Source organism: Canis lupus, chromosome 10, assembly GCF_048164855.1.
Source record: "Canis lupus baileyi chromosome 10, mCanLup2.hap1, whole genome shotgun sequence".
Lineage (NCBI taxonomy): Eukaryota > Metazoa > Chordata > Mammalia > Carnivora > Canidae > Canis > Canis lupus.
In genome coordinates, this window is record NC_132847.1 from 74528424 (window position 1) to 74542626 (window position 14203).

A 14203-nucleotide genomic window follows, 5' to 3' on the forward strand; every position below is an offset into this window, starting at 1 on the left:
CCCGCAGGGAGCCTGCTTCTCCCTCTGCCTGTGTCTCTGCCTCTCTCTGTGTATCTCTCATGAATAAATAAATAAAATAATAAGTATAATAATATATAAGTATAATAACTATAATAAATAATAATAATAAAGAAACTATCCATTTTTAAATGAACACTAGATCAGATTGTTTTCATATATTCTTGAAAATTCTTATATATAATCTTTCGTACCTGCCTCATATGACATTGTAGGCATGTGACATAATTTGCACAGTCTCCTCAGGTGGAAAAATAAGATCCTTACTCTTATTTTTTGGCTATTACAAATCATTCTTTTTAAAACAGCACTATCTGTACTCAAAGCCTTGTATGTTTTCTCCTATAAACTCCTCACTTCTTTTTTTTTTTTTTTTTTAACTCCTCACTTCTTTATGATGAATTAAGGGTAAAATTACTATTTGGAAGAGTCTATTTTCCTTAAGGTCATACGTATATAGGAAGCACCTAACATGGACCTGACATAAAAAAGACATTAGGCCAATACACCTGTTAATATATCTACCAACAAAGTCATCCCATAATTGTTGCATCCCTGCTCGCAGCGTCTGGCTACCTGTCTCAGCCAGCACGGAGCGTTCTCATTCGTGCGCTCTGCTGAAAGCACACACACAGACACAAACACGTATGTGTGGGTATAAATATATTAAAGACCACAGATGATTAACGAATAAGGAGAAAGGAGGTTACCCAGAACCCAACGATGCTGTAAAATGCTCTCTAGTTCTTAGAATTCAAATAACACCTGCCAAAATACATTGAAAATCAAACACAATAATATAGGAAATTCGGACGGTAAGATATGAAACTTTAATATATATTAGGTCTGGAGCATCTATAAATAACACTGTTTAGACGTTTTCATCAAAATAATCGGATAAAGCTCACATTCTCATACTTTATATCTGAAAACTAATTAATAACCATGAGTTTAGTGTCCTGTATATGTTAAAATTTTGAAAAGGCATCATACCCTGTCTTAATTTCCCCATTCCTGGTTTCTATCAGGTTTTCTGTCTTTCTTCTTCTTCGTTCTCTCGCCACATGATGCCTCCTCAATATCCCGAGTCTCTCCCCGCACCCACCCTCCGGGCCCACATTTCCGCGGGCATCCTACCTTGAAGGTGCAGTTTGCTCTCCGTGCTTTGCAGAAGGACGGAACTCACAGAGTCCAGATTGTCGTAGCTGTTACAGCCCAGAGGCCCGGTGCGCGTCTCTGTGACCTGAGTGGACACCAGGGGGGACAGGTGTGAGACAGAAGCCCTGGTCAGACACTTGTGAGACGGGGCCCCGCAGAGTCAGCCCTCAGCAGAGCAGAGCCAGCAGAGAAGGTCTCCTGGCCCGAGCCCATGGCCACTTCCCGGGCACCTGGCCTGTGCCAAGGCCACACGTGAGCCACCACCAAACAGACGCCGGGAGGGCAGGGCAGTCAAGTCCACAGACTGGAGCTGCTCCCTGGCTCTCACCCCGTAAGGTCACTCTATGTAGCGTATGAATTAATGAGCTGAAGCGGAGGAGGATCCGCGTTCAAGCCTAACGGAGCCATGAGTTTGCTGTGTGACCTAAGGAAGTCCCCAACTTCTCTGAGCTTCTGTGTGACCTGAAGCTTCATAAATCCTGCCCAGGAAAGCTGAGCGGTGAGACATGATGGGTGGAGGTGCCTGCCATATGTTCCAACACGGGCGTCGTGTTCCCCGAATCTCTATATAATCTGTCACTAGTACATATGCATTATTTGGCAAGAACAGTAAAATTAGGCCCATTTTCTGAAAGCCATTTTATAACCATAAAGTAAGCTTGGTTTAGGGTGAAAAGAGGTCTCTCATCCCTCTCACCTTTACTTCCCACCACTTTATACAATCAAATATTGCGCAGTTTTGAGGTTTGCATCCAACTATAACGATACAGCACCAGTTGTCGCATGACCCGCACGATGGCCATGGAGACTCTCCATGCCAGCTGAGCCTTCCTCCCACTGTGAACCCTTTTGCATCCGTAACTTTTCCTTTCTCGGCCTCAAAATCCCATCTACAGAGCACTACTACCCACCTCAACAGGTAAAGAGATCACAGTTCTGGAGCGGTTAGCACGTCGGAAACAGTATATAGATGGAGGATTCGGAGGTTTTGTTTTTTTGAACAATTTATTCTTTTTTTTTTCTTTTTTTGAACAAAGTAATGCCATAATTGTTACTGAACGAGGCTCAAAACTACCCTTTCGTTTTGCTAAGGATATCCTGGGAAAGGAAGCTACGGACGGGCAGACGATCCTCACCGGGGCCAGCGGCTAGTCTTAAACAAAGCTGGCAGCGAGACAGTTCTAGCCAGCGGGGTCTGGGGGTGGTGGCAAGAACTGGCAAGAAAAATCCACGTCCCACACCGAGTGCGGAAGACACTGGTAGGGGAAGAGTGGCTCCTCGAGTGGCCTCTGTGCAATTTCTCTGGGCCATTCCTTGCAAGGAGGCAGGCTGCACTTCCAGGAGGCACAAAAGAAGATTATCTTCTGACAGAGCTTCGATATCTCAATTCCCCATCCCATCCGAGGGGGAGAGAACCATTTGGTGATAATGAAAACCAGGCCTTCGCTTCACTCGGACTCTGATGGCTTCATAAAGATCTGTCTCCCTGCGCAGAGTTCCCTAACAACATAATCCCCCCAATAGAGGCGATTCTTCTTGGATAAGCTGGCTCTTTGTTTGTCCATCTGATTTATTGCTCTCCTTCCTCCCTCCTCCTAGGTAACTCCCTCCCACATCTGTCCTCCTCCCTTGGTCAATCTCTAGCTCACCTGCTGGAGTCGGCCTCACCCTCCACCCCCGGTCCCAGCCACACACAGACTTCTCCCCTAGAGATATTTTTTGCAAGTCTTAACAGAAGGGTAGGTCTGTACTTAATTCAGAAGAAATTAGATCGAAGATTGAGGAGTAGCAGGCAGGTATAATCGGGTTTCAGAAAATGTGAGATGCAAAAACTCCGCACTGAGACCGTGAGAAAAACTAATCCTTTGTATCAAAAATTCCTCCCTCGTCCTCTTTAGAGAGGTAATCCCTGAATTTATTGCATTTAAAATAGAACCTTTTTTTTTTTTTTTTAAGTGTCTGTGCTCCAAGGCACTGAATTGAAAGTCTAGAGCTGCTCTCCTCAGTGTGGCTATTTAAGTGAAAATTAATTAAGATGAAAGAAGCTTGCCTACTTCGCTCCTCGGTAGCCACATTTCTGGGGCTCCATGACCCCATGTGACCAAGGTCAGCTGTCTCGCCACGGATGTAGGGCGCGGCCACCATCTTGAGGCCTCTACTGGATGAGGTCGTTGCAGGGAGCATGGGCCCGCACATGGCAGGCGGCCCCTTTTTTGTACAGAAGACTTCAATTGGCGCGCAGCCGAGCGCACTTATCTGCGCACCGTCCGCGGCTGATTTCTGTGTTACGGCTGCAGAGTTGAGTTGGGGCGACCTTGACCGCACGACCTACAAAGCCTAAAATTCTTATCATCTGGCCTTTACAGAAATAGCGGACCCCTGGTTCAGCAAGTAGAATTCTAGTCTCTGCTACGGCATGCTGGCTGTAGAACTCTGAACAAAAAAGTCGTTAGCTCTTGGACCTCAGTTTCCCTATCTGTAAAATGGGAGGCAGTGAGTAATGCGATGCAGAACACAAGAGTTTATTTATTTATTTATTTATTTATTTTTTTTGAGAACACAAGAGTTTAAAAATTGCTCATCTAGGCTTCAGTAATCCGCCTCTTGCTAGCTCTATGTCCTTGCAAAAATCACTTACCCACTGTCACCTCAGTTTTGTCTTTGTTTTACCTGGAAAGGGAGCCTAAAATATCATGCACACAGGAGAACCTTAAGCGTGAAATGAGAGGATTGTTGATAATTATGCCACAACCACAGCCAGGGCTGCCCCAGCAAATCGGTACATGTGGTCACCCTACAACGGGGCTCAGGATCTTACAGGGCCTTTGACGGCACAAGTCAGCGCGGTTGGCAGGGGACACTGTTGCGTTAGCTCCGTGGGTATGAAGCCAGGGACTGTATCTGCCTGTCGGCTCTCAGAATACCGGGCCCCTGCAGTGTTGTCTGAAGAACTGTCCACCCCATCCACCCGCAAGCCTACCTTGATTGCTCCAGTTGATATCTGGATCTCATGGAGCCTCCTCATGGTGCCATCACGGTCGACAAAGTAGGATGATGCAAGCTGGTGCAGAGCTTCAACACTTTGGGTGGCATTCCCTGACTTCCTGTCGAGGCGACTTTTGTCCATGTACATGGTCAAGGCCTCCTCCCCTGCATGGAAAAGGAAAGAAGTTCAGGGAGCCTGTCGAGCTTTGGGGTGGGAGGAAAGGCTCCAGGGCCTGGATGCCGACAATAACCCGGATAGAGAGCAAAAACCACATGCCTAAAAGAGGGAAAAAACTCAACTGTCCGATCAGTGAAGCCAGACACCACCGACGTCAGCCAGTGTCCTCCCCTGTACAAAGCCCAGTGCCTGGCACACCGCAGATAGTAAATAGTTAATCCATCGTGTTTTCCAGTTCCCTCAGTCAATATGCTCATTACCTACAGGATCCAAGCACTGTGGGTCTGTGAGTACGAGGCTCAGACAGGAAGCAGCGTCTGCTGGGGAGGGAGGGAGGGTGGCGGGAAAGTCAGGTGTAGGGAGGAGGTCGGAGAGGAAGAAGGAGAGTGTGGGGTGGGGAAATGGAGCAAGCGATGAATGTACAGACCCACGTATTTCATTCCATTAAGTTTTCCTTCGTGACACGTGCATAGGTTACTAACAGCGCTAACCTCTGGCCCTTTCACTCGGGTAACCAGGTGTGGCATCATTATGGAAGGAAAGGAGGGTCCAGAAAGGCCTGCTAAACAGTTATGACCTGCGTACATCTGGGTTCCCTCCTCGCAACTGTGACCTTGGGGATGTTTCTTGACCTCTGTGTTCCTCAGTTTATTCACTAACAAAATAGGGGGTGGGTGGGATGACACCTACTCCATGGAGCGATTCTGAGGGATTCAATTCATTAGTACTTGTCCAGTCCTTATAGCGGGGTCTGGTTCGTTGCCACAGTCAAAGGCATTCGAGTCGTGGCAAAAAGCCACGTCTGGAGCAAGCGTGCCCCATCTACACTAGCTGTGTGAACACTTACCCTCACTCACCCTCCCCATGCTTCAGTTTCTCCATGTGCAAAGCTGAGGCCAAGGTGGTCCCGGAGTTAAATTTGCCTGGACCTGAAGGACCTGAAGCCTGCCTGGCACACACAGGGCAGTTCACTGCCCACCACTTGATTACTGTAAATACCAAATGTTCGAGATGCATCCTTCTGTCCACTCAAGCCAAGAAAATAGGAGAGTCAGAGAACAGCACTGTCAATACTGTCTGAGGGCAAGAGCCTGATACCTAAGATCACCGAGATTTCTTCCGAAAGCTGATTATGTTTGGAGTTGGAGAGAAAAATACATCTATTTTTTTGCTTCTGGGAGGAAAGTGATTACCCTAGGCAGAGTGCACAGTCCCGACCACAGGCTCATCCCTGTGCCTCGGGCGCATCCATGGCTGCTTCTAGAGCACAGCTCCACTGCCGTTCAGTTTCGCACGTGCAGCCTCCCATCCACCTGTTCACTGCCATCTCCCTCCATGAGCTCCAGCCAAGCCATCTCTGCTGTCTCTGGGATGGATTCTTGCTGATTTTCCTCCCCCGGGATCTCCTCAAACGTTTCTCTCCACTGAGACTGCAATTGTGTCCCTCTCCCATCTGACCACTGAAATCCTATCCGGCGTTTGTCACTTTCTCTGGCCCTTCCTCCTTGGTCCTGGACCTGCCGTAGTCCTATACACTCCTCACAGCCCAGTCCCCATCATCTATCTGGAGAGCTTCTCCTGCCATGCCCTCACCCCAAGGAATCGCCTTTCCTCTGTGAGTCTCTACCTCGTCCACTCAACTGAGCTCAGCACACCTGCATTGAGGAGCCTGGCAGGCACTGCAGTGACAAATGAATGACAACATATTGTCCCTGTTTCAGAGTCACTGAGTGACGACAAGTATGCTACCCTGTGGGAGGGCTACCGGCCAAGTGTGTCTATCGGGCGCTTGAAATGAGTGGAGTCCAAACTGAGACGCGCTGCAGGTGTGAACCGCACGGTAGATTGCCAAAATCCGAAAATGTAAAACATGATATAAAATACTTCATTGGTAGCTTGTCCTATTGATTACACACGGACATGATAGTATTTTGGATACATTGGGTTAAATATAATACATTGTTAACACTGATTCTCCTTTTTTTTCTTTTTACTTTCAGAGATGTGTTTGTGAGAACGTCTAAGATGGCGTATGTGGCGCACAATCCTATTTCTATCGGGCAATGCTGGTGCAGGGACACAGAGATGAGAGAGGATGGATAGCAAAGGTAGAAGGACACAGAGAGAGGATGTCGCCCAGAGGAAAGGGGGCCTGCATCCCTGTCGGGAATACAAGTCACTGATGCTCTGGTCTCTCAGCTGCATCCCTGCCACTCTCTCTCTAGGTATGCTCGATCCTGCACAAATGCACCCTGTTTTCTCATGGTGGCAACTCTTCTTTCTTTTTTTTTTCCTCCTGGCTAATGTCTACTCTTCCCTCAGACATCACCTAAGACAACACCCCCTCTAGGAAGCCTTCCTGGAATCCCCCCACTCTTTACTTAAACTAGATTAAAAACTCTATCTAACCAGGTGTTCCCTGTCTCCTTTATTTCTCCAAAGGATCATGTCCCACATTTCCTGGCACTTGCTTGCTTAATAGCCCGTCTCCCTCTAGAGGAGAATCGCTATGAGGTCAGGGAGGGTGTAAAAGGCTTTCCTCATTTCATAGTCATTGCCTCGCAAGACAGGGACTAGTATCACGTGCCTAGCAGATGATCGGAATATTTGTGGATGAATGGATACATAGTATAGGAAGTGATCCAACTCGACTGTGTTCATTGAGTGACACACCTGCTTCAAGTACTAGACTAAAATCTCCTGATGAGAAGATTTATCTTCATCAAAATTAACCTTTGGGTCCCACACACCTAGACGTGAGTCGAGAGGAAGACACTCATGTTTGCACTTTCCCATGAAGTCTCACTGGTAATGCAGGAGGACATGATCTTCCATCCTTCAGGATCCACAATGACCTAAATAGAGTTGGCTTAAAAATGACTTTAGATACAATTAAGACAATGAATTCCAGGAGGGTGCGTGATGGCCTGGTGGAGCAAGGACTCTACGGATTCATTTTTAATGTTCCCACTGCTTCACCAAGGTCAGAAGGAGAGATGTTCAGTTATCATGGAATGGATGAATGGTTGGGTGAAGGGATGGGTGAATGGAGAGGTGAACATATGGGCAAACAGACAGGTGAACAGATGGGTGAACAGATGGGCAAAGGGATGAGTGAATGGATAGGTGAACGGATGGGTGAACAGACAGGTGAACAGATGGGTGAATGGATGGGTGAACAGATGGGTGAACAGATGGGCGAATGGATGGATGAATGGATGGGTGATCGGATGAGCAAACGGATGAGCAAATGGATGAATGAATGGATGGGCAAATGGATGAGTGAATAGATGGATGAATGGAGGGGCAAAGGGATGGGTGAATGGATGGACAAACGGATGGGTGAACGGATGGGTGAATGGATGAGCAAATGGATGGATGAACAGATGGGTGAATGGATGGGTGAACAGATGGATAAACGGATGGACGAATGGATGGGTGATCGGATGAGCAAATGGATGAGCGAATGGATGAATGAATGGATGGGCAAATGGATGAGTGAATAGATGGATGAATGGAGGGGCAAAGGGATGGGTGAACGGATAGGTGAACGGATGGGCAAAGGGATGGTTGAATGGATGGGCAAACGGATGAGCAAATGGATGGATGAACAGATTGGTGAACGGATGGGCAAACAGATAGGTGAACAGATGAGTGAAAGGATGGGTGAACAGATGGATGAACGGATGGGTGAATGGATGGGTGAATGGATGGATGAACGGATGGGTGATCAGATGAGCAAATGGATGAGTAAATGGATGAATGAATGGATGGGCAAATGGATGAGTGAATAGATGGATGAATGGAGGGATGAAGGGATGGGTGAACGGATAGGTGAATGGATGGGCAAAGGGATGGCTGAATGGATGGAAGAACGGATGGGTGAACAGATGGATGAATGGATGGATGAATGGATGGGTGAATGGATGGGCAAACGGATGGGTGAATGGAGGGGTGAACAGATGGGTAAACAGATGAATTAATGGAGGGGTGAAGGGATGGGTGGATGTATGGGTGAACGGATGGGTGAACAGATGGGCAAAGGGATGGGTGAACAGAGGGGTGAACAGATGGGTGAACTGATGGGTGAACCGATGGATGAATGGATGGCTAGATGGATAGATGATTGGATGGATAGATGAATAGATAGATGGACCAAGTGGTAAATTATTCAATATGTGAATCTACTAGATGTTAGAGCTACAAAGCAGAGGAAATAAATATTCCAAGTGTCAGCGCAGGCTCTCCATGGGGCTCACGAAAAGAGAAGGTGGAACAAGCACAGGTCCCTTCGGACTGAAAACTGGCAGAAGCAAGCCTTAGATCAAGAGGGGTTAATGGGCTTCTTGCTGCATTATTAAGACTTAATTTCTTGTTTATTAAGAGAATGTTCTGTTTAGAGTTGCTTTCCCATTTGGGCATTCCTGCAAATTGCCTCTTCACCCCACATAGGCCTTTCCTCCATCTCTGTCCTCCAGGGTATTCGCCTCACTGTCTGCACCACTTCTTTCAGAGGCGAACAGAGTGGGACTCAGACACGCAGGGGATGGGGATGAGGTGGGAGCCGATCCTTTTACCTGGTGAGTGTAGAAGGGATACTGCTCCAGGATAGGGGGAGGGGTGCCGGATTTGGGGCCTCTGAGGCATCCCCTATCCCTTCCTTCGGTGTTTGACTTTATTCTCAACCTTTCTCTCAGCCCGGGGCAGCTTTCCCAAAACACAGGGTGGGGGAATAATGAATTTACACACAAACGTACACAAGTACAAACACACCAGCCCTCGTGCATAAAAAGACATTCATGTAATTTCCACATATTCACAACATGTGCAGCCTGACACACACACACACACACACACACACACAATCGTACATCACATCTATATGCATGAGTCCAGTGGGTGTGCACGTGTGCACTGCATACGCATGTACACACTCTGCGAACGGATGAACTGACGTCCGGTCTAGGCGGGCGTCGCACATCTGTCTGTGCAGGGAGGCATGTACTCCCAGGCAGGCCGACCTCATCATACATACGCATCACACAGAATGGCCGGGCTCCGAGCTCTTTCCCTCAGAGGGACAGGGGAAATGGCCGTCCCTCTATCCCTGCATGTCATTCCAAACCCATAATTTCTCCCCTTACCGCCTCCTGTGAGAAGAATCATTTGCATCCAGTACATATGGGGTCTAAGCAATTTCACAAAAACACTTGAGGAGCCCCCGGAAATGGCAGGTGTCGGCCCTCCCGCCAGCTGCATTTCCTCTTTCTCGCTGCCCTTCCTTCCTCTTCCCTCTCCCTCAGGAGCCAAATAAATGCATTTACTTGTTCTCCATGTGACAGTTTAGGATCATCTTCTGTTGTCGGAGCACGCCCTCAGGAACGCACCTGACACCTCGAACAGCTCATCAGAGCGTTTCTTCTAAATGAACATGCTGTTCTTAGGAAAAATTACATTGAATAGCATTTTCTGCACCTTCTTGCATTTAGGCAGGACCACGGACACCCAGACAGGAAAGTGAATTGCTCAATGTCTCCTATTCACCTAGTGAGTGGTAGCAACCGGCCGGAATCCCAAACCCCCAAGCTCCTTAGCCCCATGAAATTATAATAATTATCGTACGAATAATAAAACACCTCCAATGGTAACAACAATCTGTTTGGTGCCAAACACTGGGCTCAGCACCTTTAATGCCTCATTTTATTTAAGTGTCATGACGTGCATGTCTATTTATGAAAGAGGAAACCAAGACCTGGAGTAGGTGACACAACACTGGAGACAGGACTAGAACCAACTCCAGAGCCCACCCTTCCGTTCACTATAATTTACCCCTTCCCTGCCCTCCCTTTGCATGAGGAGGCTCCTAAGGAACATTTTTCCATGATTGAGCAAGTAAAAACATGACGTAGGAAGGACCTCATGCAGTGTCTGGCACCCTGTGCTCAGACGACAGTAAATCTTTTCCCCTTCCTGCTCCCCACTCCCCAACGTTGAGGATTGGGGGAACATTAAGGGCTTGCTGTCCAACACTGGAACTCAATCCAAGGCTTTGCATATTTTAAAATGTTGTGCTGTAAAAACAGAAGAGGAACAAGGCTCTGTGAATAATTCACCACTCTGCCTTGGAGAAATTAAAAATATATTTCACAGCCAAAGAAAGGTCTTTGCTATTTGGTATTTCCAGGGACTCGGACAGAATGCAGCTTCTAATTGAAGAATGGAATATATATATATATATATATATATATATATATATATATATATATTTATATATTTATTTATTTATGTATTTATTTATTTATTGAAATGAAATGGAAGGTGGAGAAGTCCAAAGAGAAGGGGTACAGGTTAATGAAATGCTCAGTCCAGAAGTGATTTAGTTTTCACTTTACAATAGAATATAATTTATACTACATGATTTAACATTCAAAGTCCTGCTTAACTTTATGTTTGATTAGCAACAGGAGACAAATACACACTGGTTGGTTGATTTGGGAGTGGGTGGGTCGGGGGGCGGGGCAGTGAATGAGTTGGTTAAAGGGACACTGATGTTGAGTTAAAACAAAACAAAACAAAACAAAATGCAGGCTTTGTGGACAAAAAAAAAAAGGAAAAGAAAAAAAACGAAGTTAAAGACTTGGAGTAAACTGTGTTGTGTTGTGTTGTGTTTTTAATTTAAATAAACAGAACAAAGCCCAAACCAAAAGAAACCTTGGCTCTGTGCCTTGCTAATCACACATCTTCTGACTTCTGGCTTTTCCTCTGCTGGACAAGGGAGATCATTTGACTCCACTTGCAGATTTTAAGGACTATGGGCAAACAATAAATGCCGGCTTTTCTTATTGTGAGGACACATGAGTGTGCCCGACCGATTTCTCCTCCAACATTGCCCACATTGTCAGATTCCTAAACCTGGGCTTCCTCAAATGTACACTGCGTGCTCAGCCTGGAAAGCACTGCCACCTTCCTGGGGCCTCCTGCCCAGCTCAGGAGGGCTGTGTCCTCTGGCGTCTCGGCTCGTGGGGCTCACCCCTCCTCTGAAGGACGAGATGGGATGTTATGATCCAACCTCAGTCCACCCCCCTGCCTCCGTCCATACTCCAGCCTGGTTTAGCGGGCTAGGGCCCAATCTCAATACAACCTAGCAGCTGTGAGTGGGAGGAGGCGCGGTGCCCCACCACCGAAGAGCCTGTCTCCACATTTAGTGGACCTGGTCACTGGGGCAGCAAACCAATGTCCAAAGTGTTGAAGCTCACAATGTAAAGTGAAGCACAGAGGCAAGCACCATAAGTGTCAAAATATACTCGTTTCTACCAAATCCCCCCTTACAAAAACGTATTTCCTTGTTTTCTTCTCTCAGTCTCTCCTTACTCCCCTAAAGATTGGATGGACTTGCTGGGCAAGAATGCGTAAGGCCAAGCAGGATGGAGCAATTAGTCAGCTTTCCTATTAACCTACTCCGAACCCACATAAGATACAAACAATACCCTTACTTGTAAAATGATGACCTCAAGTTATCAGTCCCTCAAGCAGACTTAAGTAAACAAAGGCAATCCTCTAAACAGCATCTGAAGTTTAATTATTTCCCCAGATTAGACCACGTTCCAAGGGAACTAATACAATAATCAGATTAAGCATCCCTGACGAATTGAGCTAATTCCAAGGTGAAGCCACAAAAGTTAGTACTTCCACAAAAGTTAGTAAACTCAGGTTAGACTGAGTCCCAGAGACTGGAATCAAGTGCTCGGACGTGACCACAACAACCAAGACAACTTGGCTTACCTGGCAATATGTGCTTTGGAGTGACATTCAAAGGAGGAGATGCTGGTGTGGCTTTGATCCTCGGCCACCCCGCCCTCCCCTCCAACCCAGGCCCAAAGGCATGATAAGGCTCTGGCCCCAGCGGCTGCCAACCTACCTCCTAAGGTGGCAGAGATGAGGAGGTGGGTGCCGTACTTTTTGATGATGGTATCAATGAACTGCTGAGTGGTGGGTCTCCTGCCAAGCAGGCGGATGCTCCTTTGAAACTCTGGCATGAGGGGCACTGGGTGACGGACCAGGTCTCTCCTCTCGATGGCTGTGTTCCTCACCTTCCAACGGGCAAACTCCCTGGGTAAGAAAGATGAGAAAAATGCCTTAACTTACCACTTCTAAGCCCAAGGCAAAGTTCAGCCAACCATCCCACCTGGGCATCTTTCCACAAGGTAAGAGGGTGACAAAAATTGTTTTTAATATGTGTCAAGTGATACTTAGATCGGGAGCCCTCTATTCTCTTCAGCCAACAAATATATACCGAGCACTGTTCTCACTACTGGGACATGGTAGTGAGCCAGGCAGACACACTCACACTCTCATGTTGCTCACAGAGCTTAAAAGTCATTGTTGCCCAGCTGCTTATGCACCTCTCTCACTAGACGGGGAATGATACCAGAGATGGAATCTTCCCAGGCACGTGGTGCCTGTTACCCTGGTAGGAAGCTTACGGATGCCAGCTGGATGAATAAGCACATGAGTACATGGAAGGATGGAAGGGTGGGAGGATGGAAAATGGAAGGAAGGAAGGAAGGAAAATGGAAGGTAGGAAGGAAGGAAGGAAGGAAGGAAGGAAGGAAGGAAGGAAGGAAGGATTAGAGGATGGAAGGGAGGAAGGGAAGATGGAAGGAAGGGAGGGAGGAAGGACAGATTGGAGGATGGAAGGGAGGAAGGGAAGATGGAAGAAAGGGAGGAAGGAAGGATGGAAGAAGGATGGATGGAAGGACAGATGGGAAAATGGATGGGAGGATGGAAGGGAGGAAGAAAGGGAGGGAGGAAGGATGGAAGGAAGGATGGATGGATGGAAGGACAGATGGGAGGATGGAAGGGAGGAAGGGAAGATGGAAGGAAGGAAGGAAGGAAGGAAGGAAGGAAGGAAGGAAGGAAGGATTGGAGGATGGAAGGGAGGAAGGGAAGAAGCAAGGAGGGAGGGAGGAAGGAAGGATGGAAGGAAGGATGAATGGAAGGATGGATGGGAGAATGGAAGGGAAGAAGGAAAGATGGAAGGAAGGAAAGGAGGAAAGATGGAAGGAAAGATGTATGGAAGGATGGATGGGAGGATGGAAAGGAGGAAGGAAAGGAGGAAGAGAGGATGGAAGGGAGGATAGAAGGATGGAATGGAGGATGGAAATATGGAAGGAAGAGAAGAAAGGAAGGAAGGAAGGAAAGAAGGAAGGAAGGAAGGAAGGAAGGGAGGGAAGGAGGGAGGGAGGAAGGGAGGGAGAAAAAGAAGGAGGATGGAAGGGAGGAAGGATGGAGGGAGAAGGAGCAGAGGAAGGCTGTTCACCGGGAGTCCCGGGCCCACAGCCCTCAGACAATCCGGAAACCAGCTAATTAGCCCAGAGCTGAGTGCTGCGCAGACTCTAAGAGGCACCCGGTGAGCATTTACCGTCGGAAGAAATCAAGCTACAAGGCGAAGACCCTGTGGGAGAATTTCCCTTCCCCGTCCACTCGGGGTGAAGACCGTGGGCTGGGAGCCCAGCTCGGCCTCCGTGCATCCTGCAGGCCATGTGGCGCTGTCCTGGGCAGGCCTGGCATCTCCTGATCGAGGAAATCCTGTCAGTCCCTCCTCCTCCTCCTCCTCCTCCTCCTCCTCCTCCTCCTCCTCAGTGCGCAGGTCACAGAATGGTGACACCTTGCAAGCTGCCAGGTCCCCATGGCCGTGACCAAGCAGTGGGCTCTGGGCCTCACGAATCCCCAGACGTGGAGACCCTTACAGGCTCGTGGGCCGCGCAGCAGGAGCGTGCCCCAAACGCAAGGAGAACCCCGTGGGCCCCGACAGGCCGCTGTCGCTTGGCTGCCATCTGTCCCCCCAGGGATGAAGCTCCTCCT

At 47.9% G+C, this 14203-nt stretch overlaps 1 protein-coding gene across 2 annotated transcripts in view; it reads right to left on the reverse strand.

Annotated features, from left to right (window-relative positions):
- BRINP1 (BMP/retinoic acid inducible neural specific 1) overlaps positions 1-14203 on the reverse strand; it is a 167199-nt gene that overhangs the window by 51566 nt on the left and 101430 nt on the right. For both annotated transcript variants that reach the window (XM_072842553.1, XM_072842552.1), the window contains 3 exons: positions 12258-12448; positions 4157-4326; positions 1156-1261 (listed from right to left, as the gene is read on the reverse strand). In XM_072842553.1, coding sequence (XP_072698654.1) covers positions 1156-1261; positions 4157-4326; positions 12258-12448 — 467 coding nt within the window. The remainder of the gene's footprint in view (positions 1-1155; positions 1262-4156; positions 4327-12257; positions 12449-14203) is intronic.